The sequence below is a fragment of the Coturnix japonica genome, chromosome 4, assembly GCF_054131305.1.
Source record: "Coturnix japonica strain WE chromosome 4, WE-NBRP24, whole genome shotgun sequence".
In the NCBI taxonomy this organism is placed as follows: Eukaryota; Metazoa; Chordata; class Aves; order Galliformes; family Phasianidae; genus Coturnix; species Coturnix japonica.
Window position 1 is genome coordinate 82,853,696 of NC_140666.1, and position 20,353 is coordinate 82,874,048.

General features: G+C 38.9%; 1 protein-coding gene across 4 annotated transcripts in view; it reads right to left on the reverse strand.

Annotated features, from left to right (window-relative positions):
* Positions 1 to 16,733, reverse strand: part of RGS12 (regulator of G protein signaling 12) — a 74,345-nt gene extending 57,612 nt beyond the window's left edge. For all 4 annotated transcript variants that reach the window (XM_085545759.1, XM_015862670.3, XM_032444113.2 and 1 more), the window contains exons 1-2: positions 16,683 to 16,733; positions 10,084 to 12,033 (exon numbers count right to left, since the gene is read on the reverse strand). In XM_085545759.1, coding sequence (XP_085401885.1) covers positions 10,084 to 11,940 — 1,857 coding nt within the window. In that variant the 5' untranslated portion in view covers positions 11,941 to 12,033; positions 16,683 to 16,733. The remainder of the gene's footprint in view (positions 1 to 10,083; positions 12,034 to 16,682) is intronic.
* Between the last annotated feature and the right edge of the window lie 3,620 nt (positions 16,734 to 20,353).

The following is a 20,353-nucleotide window of genomic DNA, read 5'->3' on the forward strand; positions in this document are numbered from 1 at the left end:
ACAGTCATTCTCCTTCTCCTTAAAAAGTCACCAAAAGTCAGATAAATTGCACCAACTCAGCCTATACATTTCTAGTTTATGCCAAATGGAAAATTTAAGCCTCAGCTTAGCAGTCGGCACACAGTCAGTGAGTGGTGCTAAGCAGATGTACATAAACTCACTGCATTATAAAAACTTGTGATTATGAGCCTGAAATTTTGGATATTTTTCACAGTAACATTCAGGGTGGGAAAAAGTCCTTGTTCTCTTTCTATGTTCTCTTTCACTGTAGAAAATAAAGGAGTTTAATTCTGAGTAATTTTTCTTCCGTTTCATTTCAGCATCTTTCTTCATCACAATTAGCTTAAAAAACATTTATTAGTGCTTTTAGAGCTGCTTACTGGAAGCTTTGCAGGACTTGCTAAGGTATATGTTTCCATTTGTTTCTTCCTTTGGGCTACTTTCCGTGCCCTCAGTCCTGAAATACGTTGGTATCCCTTCAATCCTGTGCCTGAATATCTATATGTCAACCAAAAGATCATGAATTTCACACTTCTAGTCTCACACCAACCACCACTCCATGAAGTAGTGAAGCGGACTGAGAAATGTTCTACCACCTCCTTAGTGCAAAAAACTCAGCAATCCAACAGTAAAAGTCTGTTTAATTCCTTCTACAGAGTTAATACTATCCTTTAGCAACAGATCTCCGAGAGTCACCACTAGTCACAACGGGCAGCTTAAAAGCCCATAGAAATGGCAACACATAACACAGTATACAGAAATCTGAAGTATGCAGCAGGATTCATCTCCAGCTTCTTCATTCACAATGAGGAGTGATTCACTTTTATGTGAAATCTCTTTCCCTCCTTATTTCTGATTCTGTAAGGCGTTTTATTGGCTGAAAAGAAACAGGGCAGCTTCTGCCAAGGAAAACTGGAAAGCTGGCAACTGGAGATTAGCTCCTAACATTTTTAAGAGAACATTTAGAAGTGCAATGTGAAGAGCTAAGATGGCTTTTGCTAACACAATCAACTGAGTGTTGAAGACTGAAGACAAGGAAGTTGCTAGCTGTATTTGTAACAGCATGTATTTAAATAGCAGGGATTGCAATGTACAGTGCTGTGACATTAAGGTATACGGCCTGAAAAGACAGAAAAATAACTAGCAACAGTGACAATACAAATTAGAGGAAGAGGAACAAACTGCCTGAAGACAAAGCTAATTCTATTCCACCGAGAAGCAGATTCTAGATAACATTAACTCTCAGCAGATGACCCATTTTAGAAGGAAATGCATCTTCCCCAGCTGTGCTCAGATAAATAACAAAGAGAAAAAGGGACAGTGGGCAAAAACACTTCTATACTGTGCAGTAGTAGAAGACAGAAAATTTATGCTCCATCAAAATTCTTCTTTATATTTTATTTTTTTTTTTTACATTTTTATACAAAATTCACTGATGGAACAGAAACGATAAGAGCAGGAAAAAAAAGAGCTTGAGAATAACACAGCGCTTAATGATTAGAAACTAGACAAATTCATTGAGCTAATGATTTCCTCAACCCATTTAGATGGTAATTGCAATTAGAAAAATGTTTTCAGCTGTGACAAATCTCTCCTTTGCTCTGAAGGATCAAATTAATAATCTAAGAAATTAAGGAGGGTGTTGCTAAAGAAGCAAAGGCTACTGTTCACAGAATATTTCATTTCCTGGTACTGCATTTCAGACATCTCCATTTCCATGCTTTCCTGATTTCTTTCAGACTGTGAAGGTATAACTCCTTCCGCAGATCATTTCTTTTAAAGCTGCTTGCCACACATATCTGCATTATAAGAAATCATGAAGCTTATGTGAACAGCAGCAGCATTTTGGCAAATGTGTTTCGTAGCACTCTGAAGAGCTGGAAATAAATCAATGACTTGAAAAAAGAACAGACTTTGCAACTAGAGTGTATTAACAAACTCAGCTAAAGAAATTCACGGTATTTACTCAAAGGGAGATTGCTGGTGCAGTGACTGATCAGTGGAAATTTTGCAGTCAATTTTCCATGAAGAAATTATCATCATTCTAAAAATCTTTACTGCAATCTTAAAGCAAATATTAATAAGGATTAAACGAATCTTCAAAAAATCAAAACAGTGTCTGTAGCTCTGACCACTCATGAAATGAAAGGAATGAAACCCTGTAACGTATGAAGGGATGTAAACCTGTTTGCTAGGTAGATCCATAGCCAGTTGTGTCAGTGCAACTGATGCTGCACCCTGCCAACTCCAGACTGTGAAGCAGAGGAGTTGTCAGAGTTGGAAGCACTGAAGAGATGCAACGTGAAACCTTGGTTTTCAGCGTGATACCATGATCCGAGTGGGAGCGCACAGAAGCAAGTTGATGAAACCTTATCAATGATTCAGGATGCAGCGAAACCAAACACTTTCAGAAAACAGTTTCAGTTAGCTTAAAGAAAATCCCAGCTACAGAACGACCAGTATCACACTCTTATTGTACCAAATGCAATTAGCAAATATTATAACTTTTTAACAAACTGTCATACAAACAACTTGAAATTTTCATTTTCATACTACATGGCCTTTGTGTCTCTCTGCGTATATTGACTTCTCACCCAAATATCTGTATAGAAATAAGAGAATCCTGTCCTGCAATACCTCAGTTTTAAAGCTAGGAGGAGCAGAAGGGAAGCAGCAGGAATTGACAGCAGCAGCTCCTGGGTAGAAGGAGCTGAAATGGTAATTCACAATTCAGTGCAACAGCACATAGAGAGCTCAGAGCAGGAATCCAGAAAGTGGAAAAAAGGAGAAAGAAAAACTGTGAAGGCTAATGCCAGTTATAAGATCTTGCCAATTGAATCATTTAAAAGACAACACGCTGTAATTTGTGACCTGGAGGAGAAACTAAAGGGATGTATCTTATAGGACACAGAGTTCGGATATTTTGTGGAAGAGCAGGAAGAGAGGGATGTTCTATCTATAAGAGGAACTGACTTAACACATTAGAAGAACAGTTGCTCTATCAAGAGCAATCGTCAACCTACTTCTTGAGAAGGATGTTTTCAAATGCATTCAATGCATGTTTCACGACAAACGTTTATCTCACGAGACTCACATATAGGAAAGTGAAATCATTTTCAAAAATGTTTATGTAAAAAAGAAAAAATCATAATGTAATTTCATGTAATGAAAAAGTTTACAAGCTATAAAACAAAGATACAGTCACTGATAAGTGATTATTTAGATAGAAATAGTTTTCTCCTTCTGTTCAGGTGGAACAGGCAGAATATCCTAAGGTGTATGTTTGGTGGCCCTGCTAGGCAGGGGGGTTGGAATTACATGATCCTTGAGGTCCCTTCCAACCCGGGTCATTCTGTGATTCTGTGTAATATCCTCTGTCCTGACTGCTTCAGGTAAGTACCAGGAAAGGATCATGCGCATCCTCCAACAGCTTCATTAAGTACCTCTGGAGAGCACAAAACAAAGGGAGGACACAGACACTCATTGATTTTACTGTGAAAGAAAAAAGGACACCATCACTACAAAGGTCTGAGTTTAAGGAGCTCAGCTAATACAGCATTTACTACATTCTGTGTGTCACAAAGCTTAATTACAGCCCCTATTAAATCATCTCATTTGGATCAGTCCAACTCCTCTTTCCAGCTATTGAAGCTTTTTAAAACTCTCCCTGCTTTTAGATTTGACTCTTTGACTTTGTATGGTAAAGTGCATAATAAGCATTTTAGTGCAAAACCCAGATGCACGGAGATCACATAATTTGAAACTTCTGCGGATATTCAAAACATGCCAAGTTGACTCTCAGATATTAAGCAGCAGAAGGGTCAGGCTGAAGCAGGAGTTCATCTTTACAAAAACATGCAGTTTTATGACTTCAGGAGGAGAGTTCCTTACTTAGACCCTTCTAAAAAGTGATGGGAAACACAGACGACAAAGTAATCCCTTAACAGTTGGTGCAAAGCTATCAAATAAAACTGAAAGTTTTGGGGGAATAAAAGAAAAACGAAGCTGATAGAAATATTATTCTGTTCTCAATATCAGTCTCAAATCCTGCTCTGTAGAGGCTTTACTTTGCTCTGTCATACTCTGGCATCCCTAAGCTTCCACTTTTCTGATTGTGGGTGACCTCAATATTGAGCATCTCATTTCATATATATGGATGTTCTTACCGACTGATTAGAAAACAAATACTAACCATCAATGCCATATGGCTAGGAAAAAGGTAAATAATAGCTGAAGAGGTATTATACAATGTATTTACAACAGAGATAAGAAAATGTACACTACAGTTACACGAAACCTTATTACTGAATCACATCTTCTGTGTGCTGGAAGGGACCGCTGGGGATCACCTCCCTTGACTTGCTGGCCACTCTCTTTCTAATACACCCCAGGATACCACTGGCTTCAGTCTGGAGAATAAACAGAAGTTTCTAACACCATGACAGCTATGTCCCGGAACAATTTTCCTGCAGAAATTGTATTGCAAACATTTTTGTCAAGGGTACATATGCTACATGCATGGAAGGAACGATAACGCGACTACCTAGTCTGAATTTGGCTTGATGATGCAGAATATCTTTATCCAGTACCATCTTTGCAAATTTATTGATGCCTTAATGGCTATTTTAATGATGGAATGAATTTTGAAGCCTTTCCCTTGAAGCTGAATTTCTTCATGTTTCTATTCAAACCCTTCAGGTGAATCTTATGGATTCTATGAAGAATTGTTATCTCACGGTTCCCTTTCTTCTTTCCTTTATATCTTTTCAGCTGAAAGGAACCAGGGTCTGTCTTCCTACAACTGAAAACTTCCATGTATAGAATTCAAAGTAGAGCCCTTTTTTCCATCATTTTCAATTAATTCTGTGCTAATTATTTTTCTCCACTTATTTTCTTATTGTTTCTCACGTTGCTGCCTTCTCCTGTGGCTTGGGAACTCAATACTAGCTCAGTATTACTTAGATATCTTAATGTCCCTCCATTTGAAATGAGATTTCCACAAAATTAACACTGCTCTTAATGTAATTATTCTCCAGAATTTTTTATTATTTCCTTTTAAAGGAAAAGCATTATTTCAGATTTTTATATATTCGTAAGGATCCTAAAGGTAGGTGACCATTTTTAAGTCATTATTTTGAATGATTATGATGCATATGAAAATCTGTATGAAATGCCTAAACATTTAATTGCTTCTCATTTTCTCAAGCAAAATACTCTTTGCAGAGTAATTTGCATTAGCACATCCTGCGGTCCAGCTTGGTGCTTGGGATTTCAGTTGTGTTCTCTTTAAGGTACAGAAGTACATCTCAAATCAGATCAAAGCCTGCAATTCCAAATGTTAACATTAAATTGTACTGCACAAGAATAGCAATCCAGCTGCCATTAATTCTGCTTTATAAACAGCTGGGACAGAACAATTTAAACTAGTGAGCAAACAGAATTGTAGAGGAAAGAGAAAAAAAAAACATGTAATTATACAACAAAAAAACAAATATGGGACCCACACAGCTTTGCCAACATTGTCTCTGCATCTAAAATATCCGCCCTTCAGTTGGTTCACCACCCAGTTACCAACAATAAAAACTGCAGTTCTTGCATTTGAAGCAAATTAAAAATTTTCATCAAAAAGAGAAATCCATTCTTAACAAAGAGACTTTTTAAATACTACTTGCTTTGAAAACAAAGACCAGCTCTAAAGTAGTTACAGTTAAACTTCTGATCAAAACATGTATATACAAGTAACCCAGAATATATATACTAACAAGCAAATAGGATTTAGGAAACCACCCTCCCCCCCCCCCCAGTGCCATTTATCTGTCTTCTAAACTTTTGCAGTATTTTCAGTAACTGAAATCATGAAGGTCACAAAGCAGTTGACAAATGGTTCAAAAAAAAAAAAGAATTTTAATATTGTTCAGTGAGCGTCACACAATGAGTTTGTCTATTTTTTACTTCCCTATGATCTACAGATGCCATCCATTCACAAATTCATTCTCTTCATAAGCACAAACTATACTGTAATCAAGGTAAGTCTTGTAACAAATGCAAGCAGAAGGTATCTAAGAAGTGCTACTCAACATTCTAAAGTGCTGCAGTAGGATTGCCATACTCACTTGGAACAGAACTTATACCCAAATACCAGTTAAGTTCTGTGATCACCTGTGATCTGAAATGTTACGAATGCCTCCACAATATGAAAACAAACTAGGTCAGCACTTAGGTTACTGTCCTTGTGGAAAGAAAACTCAGAGTCTAATCTGACTGTTAGAAAGCTCTCCAGTAGAAAAATGCCTATTTTCCCTGTAAGAAATAATATAAAACAGGGACGGTTGGACATATTTTTGGCCAGGCCCTAGCCCGAAATCAGAGAGTGAGAGCTGAACGAAATCAAATGTATTAGATTAATTTAGTTTAGAGGGAAAAGAATGCTTCCTTGTTCAGCAATTCCTCAAGTCCGTTGCCAATCCTAACATCCCCTGATGTTTTCATATTTCTTACGGTTCTTTGCTTTTGTGTAACCCAAAATTATGCAAAAGGCTCGGTAGGCGGGTTGCTGAAGGTGGAAATAACAAGGCAACAGCAAAGGACTAACGAACAAAAGAGCAGGAATTACTCTATTCCCACTGAAACCATCTGCTAGTCTCAGAGACCTCATTAAACCACACACCCCTATCCAGTATCAGTCTTGCAGCAATTCAGAAGCTTTTTGCTACCAGAAGTCTTCCTTAGTCATGCTGAGACTCATTGCCTCCCACTCCTTGTTTTCAACTAAGCATCAAGGAGAGCCTCCTAAAAAGTCTCATTAGATGCTTCAGTAGAAAACTGTTCAAGTGAAACTTTTCAGGAACTCAGGAAACATGGAGATCAGTGCAGGAAGCAACTGTACGAGTGCATGGGACCAGATACACCTTTCAGTAAATATAAGTTAGAATAGAACCAGTATTTCCCAGATTAACTCACATTTCTCCTCTCCCCCATATAATAAGGATCAAAAGAACAAAATACAGCCATTGTGAATGTATACAGGTTCAAAAAGAATAATTCTTCCAATAACATTTTAAAGCAAAAGAAAAAAGAAAAACCCAATCTATTTAATATCACATAATCAAATTAGAGAATTTTAATTGCTTTCAACTTCTTATACTTATATTAAAATTTAAAATGCTTAGTGGCAATACAAAGAAGAGCAATGTAAAAAATGTGATTTTGCCAATTACTACAAAATTAGTTTCAATTCTAATTCATAAAGTGAAAAAAAAAAAACATCAATAATTAACTACAACACTAAAGGGAAAATGAAGCTGAAAAAACAAATCTAAAATGCCATATATATTTCCTACCCAAAAGAGGCACTTCTCACATCCAGATCTGCAAGTGTAAAGTTGACATATGGAGCTTTCTCACATCTACACTTGTGCTTTGTACAGTTCACAAATATTCTGCAGGTACAGCTATAAAATCAGGAGTTTATGCCCTTCTCATTCCCACCAGCACTGTACAGTAAAGCACATTTTGCTGCATTACATGCCATGACCATCAGCGTTTAGCTGCACAGCAGCTCTTCTAAGATCAGAATTACATCCAAGCACTTGTGTCCTTTCCCCAGTGTGTAATAAGAGCATGTAATGAAAGCTCCAAGGAACACAGCGTGTAACAAGGATGTGCACAGTTCAGCTCAAAAACTCAAGCTTTGGTAACCTTTTCTCCCTCTAGTGATTTCCACACATTCCCAATTGAAGGATATATTACTCTTCAATATTAATGCCATAGACAAGGCAAAAATAATAAAGAAGAAATTTAAGGGCTGCTCTGACAAATTAAACGTCAAAATCAGATTAGATTCAGCCACTAAGCTGTAAAAATATGGATAGAATCCAAGGTGGACTGTTTATATACTTTATTCCATGACTGGAAGGTGTCTGAGCACGCTATAAAAGATCAGTCCTTACCCTTTAAGAAGTCACAGTAAACCCAGGAGTTTCCTACAGTACAGCATCTAAGCAACCCATTTAGACAATGTTATGGAAAGCGCATTGTTCTCTCCACACAAAGCAAGAAAGAAAGTCTGAATTTCTGAATCTCACTCAATTGTGGAAGCAAATTAGTGCTCTAATATACAAAACTAGGGGCTTTCCCTATTTCCACAGTACCTACAGAAGTACAGAGGTATGTTCACCCATAATATGAAATCCCCCGACTATTTCCATTAAAGATATAAAAGGAAAACACAGTATTACTTCATCTCTATGAATTACTCTGAATAATGCTAAGAGCTTGCAACTTATACTTGCAAATGATTTCAAGACTTTCATGAGCATTCCTCATCTGTTCCAACAGCCTTCAATAGAACTGGGAAGAAAAAAAAGAAATCAAAAACACAGAAAAGCCTTAATGAAAAGAATAAAAGCTAAAGCCATGTAGGAACATACTAATAATGTCAAAAGAGACATTTAATCAGACAACAGGATACTTATTTTATTAGCAAATGCACTTAAAAGGGAAAGGGAAGAGTAATTGTAATGTTTTGCGTTGTAATATATATTGTGCTATATGTTGATGTGAGTGATACAATAGGTGTATCACTACTGTTCAAACACATATAGAACATCTTTGCTCATCAAGCGTGAAATTTTCAAACCGAAAATCCTCAGCTCACCCAGACCAGGGGCTTCAAGGAACGAAGCCTTTTCCCTGGTGTAACAGCAAAGCTCTTGGCAAGCAGATCACAGACTGTGTGGTCTTCACGGTAACAAACAGAATGGGACAACAGGTATTTTGTATCCTAGGCACCAAAGTATCTGTCCCTGAGTGTTACAACAACACAAAGATTCAGTCTGTAGAGGTTTGAAACAACCTACAGCCATTCACATTATACAGTAAGAAACAGCTGCATATTTTAATCCAGGTGAACTTTTTTTTCCAGAAGTAGACTGGGGTAGTGTGATGAAGACTTAAATCAATTATCATAGAATCATAGAATTACCCAGGTTGGAAAAGACCCTGAAGATCATCAAGTCCAACCGCAGCCTAACCAGTACCCTAACTCTTAAAAACCCTACACTAAATCATATCCCTGAGTAGAAAGTACATATAAATGTATGTATATGAAAGTACAGTGCTTCCTGAAGGCTCATTTGGAGCATGAGGTTTGGGTTTTCTGTGGTTTTAAATATAATTCTTTGTCACTGATTCTTTTAGTAAAACACAATGATCTCCACTTTACAGGAATCCCAGTTACCAATAAAGACTCCCTGAGATTATTTCCCTCAACAGGAAAACGTGTATGAGACAAAGGGAACAGTATATAACAATACTGGATATTCCTTCCATACATTTCGTTTTAATTCTTCTTGCTTTGGTTTACAGAAACCCCATGGTAACAAAAGAAGCAGACGAAGGAGTAATTTGGAATAAAATCTGAACCACAGCTTACTGACAGTATATTAGATTTGTGACCTAACAAAGGCCACTAAGATTAACAGCTATCCTTTAATGTAGGTTTAACTCTGCTTCTGATGAGAGATTAGCTGGAATTAATTTTTATGATAATAAAATTGTCTTATTTCATTCAAGTTACCAGTTTCTAACATGTTTTTTGACTAATGATTCGACTACAAATGTATAAAAACAGATCTCAATGAAATAATGACATTTGCAGGCCAGCCTTCTAAAAAGAAGGAACCAGACTGAAGATCCAGACTGTTTCCATTCTTTTGCTGCTGGAGGTCAGAAAGAACTGCAGTTGCTAGAATGTCATGTCTCCTTTCATTGCAGTGCCACTACAGCATTTGGAAACAATGAAGACAAGAAGCAGTGTGAGAAAGCTCTGACAGACATTTCCAGCAGAAGTACAATTCCAGAGCTGCACTCCATTATGCAGGAATATGAAAAACCTCTGCAGAGAAAGAGGTTTTCTTCATATGAAATGCTGTCAATGTTAATAATCCACATTTTCTTCATCTGAAATGCTAACACTACACATGTAAATTTTAACATGCAGATATCATGGAGTTAAAATAAGGTTGGTTGGGTTGGGGTGGTTTTATGGGGTTTTTCTAGGAGCCGATACCAAAACTTCCTTACCTTTTTATCTTCTTTAGACTTCCTAACACTGTGTGGAAGGCCAAACTTGTTTTGCATGCAAAACATCTTCTTAGACCATTCATTCTTATGAGATTTTAACTGCGGCTGACCAAAGCTGCCATCAACTCTGTATCTGTCAGCTGGAATCTTACTCATTGGAGGGGGAAGAGTACCACAGTTAACACTTGACCAGCCATCCGTAGAATCAGTGTAAGACTCCTGGTCACTAGCATTTCCATGCTGCCACTCTTGTAAAACATGCACAGGCAACCACCTCTGATTGCCTACGCCTGCGGTGCTTTTCTTTGACGGGGGCACTGAATTTCGAGAGGAAACCAGTGGAACTTCAATACGAGCAGAAGGACTTAAGTGCTTGTTTAGACTTTGAGACTTATCGTTCTGAATCACTTCCAAAGGAATGTTTCCTTCTTGTTCGTGACAGAAGCCATTCCAATGTGCAGCAGACTGATTCTGTCCCCTTCCGACTGGATTTTCCCATATACTGCTAGGAATATGTTTACTTGGATTGCTCCCTAAATCAACCACAAGGACTCTATTATTTTTTTCTTCCTGATTAAAGTTTCCAATTCCACTGTCACTATTGCTGCTTGTACTATTATTCTGATGAACATCTGCATCACCATCAAGAAAAGCCCTTGCACGCATTCCCTCAATCAGTTCCCCCATATCCCTATACAGGACAGAAATAAACTGAAGAACAGGCAAAGATGATGTTGGAAACTCTAGACAGCCATTTGTGTCTGGATCCGCTGTACATTCCAGTCCAAAACGTCTTGCTATACCCTGGTGAATTTTATGATGAAATAATTCAGGATCCACCATAAAAACATGGCAAGATGTCCTCAGAACCCCTTCATCTTCCTGAGCCAAGCTTGCATCATCATTTGTCTGCATTGTAACCAGTCCAAAGAATCTTCTGTCATCTGGGCAAACAGCGCTGAATGCCAGTTTCTCTGCAGGATATTCTGCCACTACACCTGATTTGTCACTGCACAGCTGAATACAGTCATGCATAATCTTCATCATCACTAATGAATGGATTTTCTGTTCTGCCCGAAGACGTCTCATGCATCCACGAATAGCCTGCAGGCTCTCGTTTTCCAAATTCGAGGTTGTTGAAGGAAGTTCGATTGAGCCTAGGTAACCTACAATCATGGCAACGTTCAATATGCTTGCATCTAATCCAAAGTCTTCTGCACTCTCCAATCCAACTCTAAAAACCGAGTCATCATTCATGACTTTTGATATTTCGTCCTTTGAAAGTAGGTTTGGATTGCTTAGACTTTCATTACCAGTTTCAAATTTAATAGCAGCAGAATCCGAAAACGACCTCTGTTTTGGAGCAGAATTATCAGAGTTACCAGCACAGAGATTAGGACTTTCAAAGATCATGTTGAAAATGCCACCAGACTGCATTTCTTCAACAACTTTCTCTGCTCTGTTTATACCTAGAGCTTTAGAGTCAGGTTTGGGCTTCAGCCATCCCTTTCCATCATAAAAGCCAACTTCTTCATCGCTTGAACACGAATCTATATGACTAATCCCTTCAGCAATGACCATGTGGAGGACTCCAGAACATTTCCCTATAAGTTTCACTACATCTTCATGAGATGCCTTTTTCACATTAATTTCATTAATGGCAAATATCTGATCTCCTGCTTTAAGTCCAACATAATCCGCAGGGCTTCCTTTCATAACACAACTAAGAATACAAGGAGCTTGTCCAGAAAGAGTAAACCCATAACCTGCTCTTCCTCTAGCAACTTCCACACTCCTTATTCGAGGAGGGGCGTGCATATTGAGTCGACGTTTGACCGTCTCCCCGGGTCTATACATGTTGTTGGGTTTTTTTTCCTGAAGCAGGAAAACTTTTAATTAGTCCGAGGTTTTGCCATGTCTCACAGTATCAGTCCTTCATCTGACGAAGCTCTAAAGAAAAAAGGAAAAAAAGACATTTTTATTCTCAATGATATTTCATTCTTTTTTTAGTACCCACTGTTCCCCTTACTATTCAGGTATCAGTGGCTCCTAACAAAAACTACTGCAAGAGAATTAACACAGCATTCAAAAGCTTGAAAAGAATGGGCATCACAGTTGACATTTTACTAACGATAAAGCGGCAGCAAATGCAAATAAAGTGGCTGTCCAAAATGACAAAGTAATTTAATGGCAAAGCTAAGAAGAGGATCTAAGTCTCCTGCTGCACAGCCCAGTGTTTTTATACTGTGTCACATCACATCTTTACCAAGATCTCATCATTTTACCCACTATTCAGTTAACCTCTGGTTTAGCACACCATTGTGATACCACTGAATTTCACAGTAAAATGAATATTCTGCCCTTTCCCAGGCATCTTAAAATTGTTTCTGCCCAGGTACGGCCCACTCCTCCTTTATATTCAATGTACAGAAACAAGTACCAAACACATCTAGAAGAGGTTTGATAGATTACCCCTATAGTTACCTGACTGTAGAGTCAACTTAAAATAAGCATCTCAGAATTTTGCACATGCATTTCGTTTACATACAGAGCAACAAACAGACATTCAATTGTGTATCAGAACAAAGGGACTCAAAATCAACAAATGAACTCAAAAATAACTTTTCAGAAAGCAAACACTATAAAAATTGCCTTTCAGTCATTCCAATACGCATACATTTCAGTTCAGATAAAAAAGAACAAAGAAGGAGCTCTACAACTTGCCCATGTTAATGTAGCCAGGAGTAGATTTATAAATACAATACAGCGGCTTTATATGAACAGCAATAATAGTTTTCATTGAATCTTGGAGGTGATGCTGAAGTCTCAGTGTCTTGTCCAACTTACACTCAGGTAAATCCCTCTGTTTCAGAAAGGCTGCAGGTTTGGTTTTATTTTGGGGATTTTGGTTTGTTTAGTTTTGTTTTTAAACATAGGCACAATCAATTTTTGCATTCTCCATGGAGCCGCTGTAATTCTTAATGTAGCATGGTTTCTGCAAATTGTCATAATATACCAATTATCCAGTTTCAATGACCATAGGCCCTCTATAATTTAAGAAAATAGCTTAGCGTTAAAAAGCAATGAAACTTCACACTTAACCTTCAGACAGAAATCGTAACGTAAGAAATGCTTTAGAAACATTTAAGCAGACTCAAACATGAGGAGAGCCCTGTCAACTCGCATCCAGCCTCGTGTCTTAAAAAACAGGTCCACCTTTTCCTGTTGAGGCCAAACTTTGGATACCAGAGACTACTGTGCATTCAGTGGTCTGCAGTTAAGTCTGGTACATCCTGAGTGTAATCATTCAACACCAATGCAACTTTGCAAGACATATTTCTTCAACAACAACAAAAATAACCAACAAATGCCCAGCCACAAATATATATCAGCTAGCAAGAAGCATGAATATAAACATGTTCTCATTTGTCTTTCAATGCTAATCTCTGTTCCTGATTGTCTGGAAAATACCCTCATGTTTCCCTTGGGTACAGCCCAGCACTGAGCTGCTGCACTGGTTAACAGCAAGCACTGAGATTTCTGGCACATAGACGTGTGGTGCTGGTCTGGAGAAGAAAGGAAAGAATTAAAAGAGAATTAGATTATAGATAATCTGATCAAATATGTAATAAAAAGCAGGAGCTGCAACAAAAAATCAGTCTTGTAATACTGAAGCAACTGATCTGTCTTTCTAATAAATAAAAAAGTGTTCTAAATATGACTAAAAAAAAGACAATGTATTTAGTCCTGTACTTGGGAGGACTTCATTTAACTCTACTCACAAGTCAATCTGTCTGCCCTCCTAACCTGCACTGCTTACACATCAGGCATTTACTCCAGATGATACGTGCTGAGAAGGGAAGATGATTCCAAAATCTATGATCGTTATAAGAACAGAACAGCAGGCTGCTTATGCTACATTACTTTACTCTAATGATGACGTTCCAGAGCTGGGAACAACTACAAATTTAATAGTGTGATTTTGCATGTGTAAAGTTAAGAATTCACCATTAAAGGGCTTTTCACTCCTAATAAATATAGATATCTATATAGACACATGCACACTAAAAAGCATTGAAAGATTGTGTTACATCACTGGAAAAGCCATCATCTCCTTACCTCAGTAGCTGAAAGTTATTGTGCATTAAATATTTGTGCCTATTACATCTATGAGAAATAGAAGCTAACCGAATTTATCTAGGAAGCTTCAGGACAAATGTGTTTCTTCTCCAAGAACCCACAGCACTGAAATATGCTCTGCTACAACAACGGCATGACAGGCAGATGGAAAAATTACTAATGTTTTTCATAACCAGATTCTAAGAGAGACTATGAACAAAGGAGTTCTATAAACACACACATCCTACAGCCTGATTGCAAATCTAAATTACCTCATTATCTCATTGCCTAAGCTTTCTTTCTAGTTCTTCACAGACTTGAAACCTGGTGCTAAGGAGGTGTGGCATAAAAATGGTTTCAAAGCAATTACATCTGAGTATTCTTTTACTGGAATAACTTATAAGATGTATAACACGTCCAGTGAAACACAGACATTTTCCTGGCCCTGACAGAGAGCTTTGTATACCTGCATGTTTACTAAAACATGCAATTGGTAGTGAATAACCTGTGATAATTGCCATGAGTAACCGAAGATAAAATGGTCTGAGCTGTTGGTTTTCAGTACAAACCAAACACCAAATCTTAACAAGCCTATCAGCAATCCACTGCTGTAATTACTTCTTATAATAATGGCACTGAATGTTATTGATTTGATAGCATAGCTACGTTCTGTGATTGAATCAGGTACAGTAGGTCAGAAATAAAACGCTTTGCACCATCACACAACACATGGCCACGCTTCCTTTGTCCTTCTTCTATATCTAAGGATGATAATGTCTTCTTAAAGAAGAAAGTCTGTACAATGGCAAAATAAATTAGCAAATATCAGCCAGGAAAAGATATTCATTTTAAATGAGAAATACACCAACACAGAACAAGGAGAGTTTAATTACTATGAAAGATTTCAAAGGACGTTTCAGACAGAAACACCAACCCATACCAATGAAGAGCTGTTCACGTATGTAAAATGACACAATCTGCCCTTATACCTCATCTTTATCACAACAGAACAAAGCAAAAGGAGCATCTGAGCTGATCTTTCTGCCAGCATCACTCTGGTCTTCCATTTCAATCAGGTGTTTTTGAGGTAGAAAACACCAAAAATACCAATTACTGTCGAGTTACATTTTATCCCACAAATGTAGCATTTCTTCAAGTCCTGTTTTTTACATACCAGCTTTCCATGTCATTTCTGCAACCCTCTACCACAGAAAAAGCAGGACTTATTTGCTTATTTTCAAAGCAGAGAGGCAGTTTGCTTCCTGCTCTTGTGAACTCATAGCAACAAAAAGTGCAAACAGAAAGAGGAGATACACTCCTAGGTTAGACCTTAATAGAGGGCAAGTGAAAGCAGAGACATGAGGGAACGTGTGGTAGTGAGACAACACTGCTGACCACCAACCCATCTGGGAAAGCCTTTGGCAATGAGCTGATACTCAGCATCATGGTACACACACTGACAAACTTTCTGTGCTCAGGGGTTTTGGAAAGGCAGAAAACTGCCTTTTTCGGTGGGAGGATAAACCATGGAAAGCAGAATCAGAGGAGAGAGGCTACACAAGTCCTACAGTAGATTAAAAGACTCCTCAGCACCTTCCTCCGCTCATTAGGGCAGAGCTGACTTTGACAAACGATGCCACAAAGATCAAATGGAGTTCTACCATTTGAATGCCGCTCACTATTCAAATGGGGTAGGTGCTTATAGACAAGTTACACAAGAAACGGAACAGGACAAGCCGTGGAAGACGGCTACCAGTCATGCGGGAACTTGGGTGGGACTGTGTTTTAATTGAACAAAATCACCACGGTTCCACATTTGACCAAACACATCATTATGTCTCTTGTACAGGCAGCAACACACCATTATGTCTCCTATACAGGCAGCAACTGCGGCTGGTGTACCTGGCACAACCATTCGGATATACAGACCTTAATTAGTAGCAGCAGGGTAGGAAATATTTGTCAATAAGAGCAGCGGGGTATGAAATATTTGTATGTAGAAACATACACAAGCAGCATAAAGAACACAATGCAACGTTTGCTGCTCTGACAACATTCACGCGAGCAAGGACAAAGTTTTCTAAAGCTAAACCACCCGCTTATTTACAATCCGGATTAATTGATTTGTAAGGAGGCAAAAAGCCGCCGTGGGTTTCTTGTTTTTAATTCTTTTCCACACAACACGTTCCAGCAGTGCTGGGAAGCGCCGAGCTCCAGCCTGAGGCTTCGGCACAACTTCGCCTCAGGGCACTTCGCCTCCAGGCCGCTCAAAGACCCGAACAAACGGTCCCGGAGGGGCGGAGCAGCACCTGAGCCCGGTTCGAAGCAGCAACGAGCGGTAACGGGACCCTCCCCCTACCGCCGCACCCCCCGCCCCGTTGGCTGCACGGCGCCCACCCGTCGCCCCTCCGCCCTCCGCAGCCCCAGCGGGGTCCCGGCCGCTGAGGGGGAGGGGAGAAGCGGGCGGTTTCCACACTCACCTCCGTCCCTCAGGACTCCGGCTCCGCTCCGCACAGACACCGGCTCCCCCCGGTCACCGAGGAGACGGGCGCCGGGCTGGGCCGCACCGCGCGGCGGCCACTGGCTGCGGGGAGCTGTCAGTCAGCGCGACCGACCTCGGGTTCCCGGACAGAGAAAGGGGAGAGACAATACCCAGCGCTGAAGAACTACATATCCCGGCGTGCACCGCGCGCGGCCGGCTCGCTGCGGCCGTACGGAGCTGGCCGCGCGGGGTATGTCGGGTGTTGTAGTTCTTCCCACTTTCCGAGCCGCCTCGCCTCCAGAGGAGGAGCGCAGTGCGCAGGCGCCCGTTCGAATGGAGCTGAGGCGGGCAGCCCACAACAGAGCGGCCAAAGGGCAGGACAGGTATGGTTTGTACGTTACTGTTACCTTTATGCCTTACAGGAAGCTGTGCCAGCCATATTTATAGATATATATATAAAATAAGCGTTATTTCTTCTCCTCATCCTCACAGAAGATGTTCCCTGTAAAATGACAGATGACAGGCTTGCTACCAGACACACTTATTTTCTATAGAAGTAATTACTCATCCTTTAAAGAGAGTAAAAATTCAGAATATTAAAAATAAAACTGATTTTAAACCTCAGGTGAAGGTACAATACTCATTAAACAAAGCCTGATTCATTAAGTGACTAACAACCCTTCAGAAATCCACAGTTTCAGCTATAAGTTGCCTTACTGCTTTGAAGACAAGGAGTGTGAGACAAAATAATAAGGATTTGTGCTTTTGGAGCTTTAAAAGCTTTAGCTTGCAAGCCTAAGTAGCTTACTGTTAAGTGTAGAGACATCTCTATCTTAACTGACAATGACCGTCTCAATGCTGTGTGTCAGACTTGATTTATATGCAGTTATAGTTTGCTTCATGTTGTCAATTTCATATTAAGTTCAGAGCTAAACCTTCACTAAATAACTTATTTTCTAAATCAGAAAATCTAGTTCTTCTTCAATCAACGGAGTCCAATCCAGAGGATCACTGAAGGTCATGCTCCCCACATTGAGGGCTGCAAAATGAGCACATTACCATCACCCTCTCCCTTGTTTTACTAGTTAATCCAATCTTTTAATGTGCCTTTTTCTTTCTTCTAAATACGGTGTTCACCCCAGTGAGAGATGCTTTTGCTAGTGGGGAAATGGTGAAAATATTTTTACATAAAAACCAAATGATTTGGATGACAGTGTTTCACATTCTAGCACAGTGGTATAAAGAAAGCTGTACAAGGAGGTGTGAAGTAGTAGAGCTAAACAGGGATACTGATCTTGTTAAATCTTGACGGGACGGTAGGGGCTCTATCCTCTCAAATCCTATTTAGACATAAAAGGATTGATTTATATACCATTTACATGGCTTTGTGACTGCGTCCTTATCTAGAACGTTATTTAATTAAACATTATAACATGTATTTCTTTTTCTTTGAAATGGTTTTGGTTGAAATATTCTTGTGTGCACTTAAATGTGTGAATACCACTTGCAGAACGGAAGGTTTACAATGTTAACAGGCTGGAACATCTATGTGGAAACAGGCACAACTGGACCAAGGTACTGACTGAATGTTCCTTTGGACAGCACTGAAATGTAAATGAAACATCCCATATTTTAAGAAGATGTATGTCATTACAGTAGATTGTGCTCTATTCGTTTTTCCAATGAACATCAAATAAACATTTGTTGTACACAAAAATTGAAAACACAATTCATTTCTCATTGAGCTCCAGTTTTCTTCCCTTACTGATGACTAGATATGAGTAAAGTTGGTGTCTTTTTATATATACAACCAAAAACATCTACTTCAAGCAAACATACATCATTCACCTTTGCCAAGCACTGGAGAACCAAGAACTGTTTTGGGTGTTACTGTGGTTATTGGAAGCATACAAACCTCTACGCCAGCATTTCTTGAAGGCAACTGGGAAGCACATACCCTGCATTCCTCAGGTAGTGAGGAACACCATGCTGAGCCAGAATATCATGTAATGGCTGACATTTGTTCTGAACACTGTATGTTTTTGTTAGTATAAGGAAAAGAGATATTGCAGGGAAGCATTCCTTGTGATTTTAAATACTTTGCCAAAAAGTCATCATCTCATACAGCAACACCTTCTGCAAAAAGTGAGCAAGCACTGTACACTAGTGATCTATCAGAACTCTGCTGTATAGTATAGATGTGTCACTTTTATCCCTAAACCCAGGATAAACATGCTTAGAGCTCCTAAATGCTTCCAATGAAAAGGAACCGAAAAGAAAACAAGAGCCTGAGGCACTATTTAATATATCCCCTGATAAAAGACCTTAACTCCAGGAAAAAAATGATGCAGGATGCAGCATTAAGTGAGGAGGAATCCTCTCCTCCCCGTTATTAACCCTGGGATCATTATTAACCCGTCTCCAGTTAGGATGTGACAGAGTCAAATCCAAGGACTTTCCACATATGATCTCTTAATCACCACACTTTGGGGACCAAATGGGGTTGGGGTCCCTTTGAACCAAGTTCACGCTGCCTTCAGGATCCCCGATAGAGATACTGCCCTGCCCATGGTGATCTCCCAAGGTTCAGACAGAAAGGCATGACACGATCAGTAACACTTAGGTCCACCCTGGCTGAGGATTTCTTAGTGCTAAGACTTTCCATGCAGAATTATAGGACTGTGCTCTGGATCTCAAATCTGATTTAAGCCAGGCTGACTTCAACTTTTTCCACTTCATAACTAGACTCTGAATGGCTTTTAAAAGTACAAGACAACACTCATTCTGAGTAAAAATCATTATTATTATTAAAAAGTCATTAAGATATAGCTATTTAAAGTAGAATATTCTTTATGCTTCACCAAAACTTTGGAATCATTTTATATTATCCTGCCAGTTACTACAAATGATCTTTACAAGTTCATGTGGACGAGGTTTTATGTGGCTATAAAGCAGAATGAATTTGATCTAATTATACTGAATAAAAGATGAATTACAGCTAAGTCTGTTGGGCTGATAAATGAGGATCATGGAGAGTTTTTTAAGTAGTTTTAATTAATTTTCAAAATATATTTGCTTTGCAGTTCATAAAAAAATTGATGTTCCTGTAGCTTCCCTCACTGACACAAGCCTAGTTCAAGCTGTGCTAACCACTCCTCTATGTTTAAGTAGAAAATGTTATAGCTTCAATTCTGCACACCAATTCACTTCTTACAACCCACAGCATTGCAGAACTTATCCCTAAGATCACAACATATGATATAATGATAGAATCCAGATTTGGATTATGAACATTTTGAATATTTCAAGACTTACTTGCCAACGCATTTGAAGAAACATATTTTAAGAAAACAGAATTTATATAGTTAAAATAACTTAAAGGCAGTTCCTTTGAAAGATACCTCTCCATGAGCTACTTTCTCTTTCTTTAGAAGAGTGTTTCAATGCTGGATAAGAGATGTGGAATACAAACAGCACCTTTCACTACATAGCAAATATTTTACAAAGACAGCCTTCAGCCGGGATCAAACTAAAATCTAATTTGTAATAATTGGCCAACTGTAGATAACTGGGTGTTGTTCACTACATATAACCAGGCTGTCGCTCAAAGAGATCACTTGAAAGCGTTCATCCTCATTTAAAACACGCTTCAAAAATAGGCTCTAAAAC